This window comes from Rhincodon typus, chromosome 37 (genome assembly GCF_021869965.1).
Source record: "Rhincodon typus isolate 14 chromosome 37, sRhiTyp1.1, whole genome shotgun sequence".
Lineage (NCBI taxonomy): Eukaryota > Metazoa > Chordata > Chondrichthyes > Orectolobiformes > Rhincodontidae > Rhincodon > Rhincodon typus.
In genome coordinates, this window is record NC_063368.1 from 17,117,437 (window position 1) to 17,122,280 (window position 4,844).

The 4,844-nt window shown below is 44.4% G+C and overlaps 1 protein-coding gene across 7 annotated transcripts in view; it reads left to right on the forward strand.

Annotated features, from left to right (window-relative positions):
- Nucleotides 1-4,844, forward strand: part of LOC109924826 (receptor-type tyrosine-protein phosphatase H-like) — an 86,520-nt gene that overhangs the window by 53,422 nt on the left and 28,254 nt on the right. For 6 of the 7 annotated variants that reach the window (XM_048617689.1, XM_048617690.1, XM_048617691.1 and 3 more), the window contains 2 exons: nt 712-990; nt 4,641-4,826. The exons of the other annotated variant lie outside the window; for it this stretch is intronic. In XM_048617689.1, the coding sequence (XP_048473646.1) occupies nt 712-990; nt 4,641-4,826 (465 nt within the window). The remainder of the gene's footprint in view (nt 1-711; nt 991-4,640; nt 4,827-4,844) is intronic. 7 annotated transcript variants of the gene reach the window in all.

Here is a 4,844-nt window from a genome sequence, read left to right on the forward strand (position 1 = left end):
GCGGAACTCCCTCAGCACTGACCCTCCGACAGTGCGGAACTCCCTCACTGCTGTACTGAGAGGTTGCCTTGACCCCTTGTGATACTGTTCTATTTTTAATCATGTTTATATCCCTGGCATGAACTTACTTCAGATTGAATTTGCTGCTGAAATTCTCAAGCCCAGGGCCTTTTCAATGACTGAGCAGCATGTCTGAACGCCATGTCCAGGAGGCAAAGGATACCACCCTCTGGCTTTTAGGTGGGTTCACAGTTTGGATACCCCCTCGGAGATAGCAATAATTGCCGATGCTGGAGTCAGAGACAACACAGTGTGGAGCTGGATGAACAGACCAGGCCAGGCAGCATCAGAGGAGCAGGAAAGCTGACGTTTCGGGTCTTCAGACCCCGTCATATGTATTAACTCACCAGGGGGCTCATTTTTAAAGTGAAAGAAGAGAGATTTAGAAAAGATATGAGGGGCAAGTTTTTTACACAGAGGGTGGTTCGCGTGTGGAATGAATTTCCAGAGGAAGTGGTGGATGTGGGTACAATTACAACGTTTAAAAGCCACTTGGATAAGTACATGAACAGGAAAAGTTTGCAGGGATATGGGCCAGGAGCAGGGAGGTGGGACTAGTTTAGTTTAGGATTATGTTCAGCACAGACTGGTTGGGCCGAAGGGTCTGTTTCTGAGCTGTATGACTCTATGACATTGTCTTTCTATTAACAGATCCTTCTCCGGTCACCAATCTGTCTCTGGTGAACAGGACAACGCAGTCCCTGGCGATAAACTGGACAGCGCCCACTGATATAAGAGCCTCGAACTACACATATAACATTACAGTTACCAGTGATATTGAACCTTTCAGTAACTCCTCCTCCATTGCAACAAAAAAGAATGTGTTCCAAGTGACAGTTTTGAATCCTGGGATCAGATATAACCTGACTGTGAAGGCATGCACTCCTGAGAACATACAGAGTGACCCTGAGACTGTGAGGGCCACCACAGGTAAGTCACCCTCTGTCGCTTAAAGGGGCAGTCACTCCACTGAGAGTTTAGAGTGTGTGCATTTTGCAGTCCGTGCTGGCATTTACACAGTGCAGAGTTAGAATGTGGAGAGTTTTGTGAAAATTAGACTAATCCAGTACCTTGTAGATGTTTACAGTGCAGAAAGAGGCCATTTGGCCCATCGTGTCCATGCTAGTTAACAAAGATCTTGGCCCACAGCTCTGGAGCCTATGGCAATGCAAGTGAATATCTAAATACTGCTTAAATATTAGTTTCTGATTAAACCACCCTTTCAGGCAACGAGTTCCAGACTGTCACAAGCCTCTGAGTGAAAAATAAACTCTGTTCTCCTCTTAGCCTTGTGTCTCTTACCTTAAATCTATGCCCCTCTACTAATGGAAGAAGTGCATCCTGTGCACCCTATCTAAGCCCTTCATGATCTTTTCATTTCCATTAGGTCCCCTCTCAATCATCACAGTTCTAAGGAAAATGACCCCAATCTATCCAACCTTTCCTTGTAACTCAGACCCTCCAGTCCTGGTAAAGCTCCCCTACACCCTCGCTAATGCAATCACACCCTTCCTTTAACAATAGGGGCAATCACTAATTGAATCTGCTGTGCCTGGAGATATACCTCATCAGAGATGCAGATGCTAAGATAACTGAAATGCACACAGTCCCAAGAGAAAAGCACATTGACAAGTCATAAATCCAAACAGGCTTTGCAAAAGAATGGAGACTGAGCGTGACAGGGACAGGAGAGACAGAACAGAGCTCACATTACTGCTCTTTGTGTGAAGAAAGACAGAAAGTTACCTGTCTGAGCATTTCATATTCTTTAGGCTTTTAAAAACACCTTACAGTCAATTAATCAATTGTGAATTGTAGCGATTGTTGTAAAACCATAAGGAGCAGGAACAGGAGTAGGCTGTTTGGTTCCCCGAGCCTGCCCCACCATTCAATAGGATCATGGTTGACCTAAAATTCCTCACGTCCACTTTCTTGCCCTTTCCCTGTAACCCTCGATTCCCCAACTGATTAAGAATGTATTTGTCTCCCCTTAAATATATACAAGGACTCTGCCCCCACAGAGAGTTCTCTGTGGCAAGGTGTTTCAAAGACTCACAACCCACTGAGAGAAGAAATTCTTCCTCATCTCAGTCTTAAATTGGCACCTCTTCTTTCTGAGATTATGCCCTCTGGTTGTAGACTCTCCCAAAAGGGGAAACGTCAACAATTACCCTATCAAGCCCCTTAAGAATCCTATACGCTTCAATGAGATCACCCCTCAGTCTTCTAAACTCCAATGAGCAGAGTCCCAGCCTGTTTAGCCTTTGCTCTTAAAACAATCCCTCCGTACCGAGGATCATCCTGCTGAACCTTCTCTGAACTGCTTCCAAGGAAGTTATATCTTTCCTTAATTAAGGGGACTAAAACTGCTCACAGTACTCCACATGTGGTCTCACCAGCACCTTGTATGTAGCAAAGTGCAGCAGATTTGAAGGAGATGTTGGTCTGGGGTCGAGCAGAATGATACCTCAGCTCAAAGGCTTAAATTGCAAGGAGAGATTACACAACCTAGGGATTGTATTTCCTGGAAAATGAAATGGTTAGTGATTTAATTGAAATTTTAAAGCTGCTGGTATTAAGGGAACCTAATATTGTAGGTGGAGAGAAACTGTTTTTGCTGGTTAGGGAATCTATACTAGGGGTGTAGTCTAAAGGTACTGGAATCCATTGTTAAGGAATTGATCTTCAGCAACTCCTGGGATTGTAGGTTTACTTAAAGACTTATTATAGCAATAGGGGAGATGATGGCCTAGTGGTATTATCATTAGATTATTAATCCAGAAACACCCAGATAATATCCTGGGCACCCGGGTTTCAATCTCGCTACAGCAGATGGTGGAATTTGAATTAATTTCCAGTTTTAAAAAAATCTGGACTTAAGAGTCTCATGAAGACAATGAATCCATTGCTGACTATCAGAAAAACCCTCTGGTTGTCTCACGTCCTTTAAGGAAGGAAACTGCCATCCTTACCTGGTCTGCCCGACATGTGACTCCGGACCCACAGCAACGTGGTTGACTCTCAAACTGCCCTCTGGGCTGTTAGGGATGGGCAATTAATGCTGGCCTGGCCAAAGATGCTCACATCCCATGAATGAATAAAAAAATTAGTTATTATGTTTCACTAATATAAGATTTTTATTCTTTTTATTTCTTTCAAAGTTTAAAAGACATTTTAATAAGTACATGAATAGGAAAGGTTTGGAGGGATATGTCCAGGAGCAGGCAATGGTCTCGTGGTATTATTGCTGGACTGTTGATCCAGAGACCCAGACAATGTTCTGGGGACCTGGGTTCAAATCCTGCCATGGTAGATGGTGGAATTTGAATTCAATAAAATATCTGGAATTAACAATCTAATGATGACCATGAATCCATTGTCAATTGTTGGGGAAAAACCCATCTGGTTCACTAATGTCCTTTAGGGAAGGAAACTGCCATCCTTACCTGGTCTGGGCCTATATGTGACTCCACATCCACAACAATGTGATTGACTCTGGGCAGTTAGGGCTAGGCAATGAATGCTGCCTAGCCAGCGATGTCCTCATCCCATTAATGAATAAAAAAAATAGTTGAGATGTGATCCAGACCTCCTGGCTTAGAGGTAGGGACACTTCCACTGCACTGTAAGAGCCCTCAAATTCCCCAGGGTAGATATTATCCAAATGAACCTGTTCTGAGATGTTATTACACACTTCAGGGGGCAGGTGGGACTTGAGCCAGGCTTCCTGATTCAGAGTTAGGGACACTGCCACTGTACCACAAGAGCTTGTACCATGTTAGTATTTTTTTTCCTTTTCCTACTCCTTTGCTCTATTTTTCATATCTTGAAAGACTGTTTCATGCAACTGTGTAATTCCTAACACCAAATCACATGTTCTTTTTCATCTATTAACCATCATCAGCAAATCATCCACGTTTTCCAATTGATCAATTTACATGCAAAGCCTGTTAAGAGCAATGCAGACCATTAAAGATGAGGTGGGAATAGGTAGGGGAGAGAAGGGGGAGTCAAAATCAAAATGGAGATGGGAGGGGCCGAATCATGTTATTGTCACTGATTGTAATAGACATCAGGGTGGCCTGGTGGCTCAGTGGTTAGCACTGCTGCTCCATGGAGCCAGGGACCCGGGTTTGGTTCCAACCTCAGGTAACTGTCTGCGTGGAGTTTGCACATTCTCCCTGTGTCTGTGTGGAGTTTGCACATTCTCCCTGTGTCTGTGTGGGTTTCCGCTGGGTGCTCCAGTTTCCTCCCACAGTCCAAAGATGTGCAGGTTAGGTAGATTGGCCATGCTAAATTGCCCATTGTGTCCAGGGATGTGTAGGTTAGATGCAGAGTTACAGCAATAGGATGGGGGAATGGGTCTGGATGGGAAGCTCTTTGGAGGGCCGGTGTAGACTTGAAGGGCCGGATGGCCTGCTTCCACCTTGTGGGGATTCTATGATTGTATGTGGATCTTTCAATGCCTGATCACAAGATGACAGTGAAATCACAGCCAAACACCACTTGTCACACTGCCTGTGAACACACAGCATGAATAGCCTTTCACACTAACCCTCTCTCTGCCTTTCTGTTCACAGATCCAACTGCTGTCTCTCATCTCTCTGTGGTCAACAGGACAACAGATAGACTGACAATTAACTGGACGGAGCCCACTGATAAACGAGCCTCCGAATACACATATAACATCACGGTTACAAATGAAACTGAATCTTTCATTGAGCCCTACTCCACTGTACCAGGACAGAATATGTTCCAAGTGCCAGATCTGGAACCTGGACTCA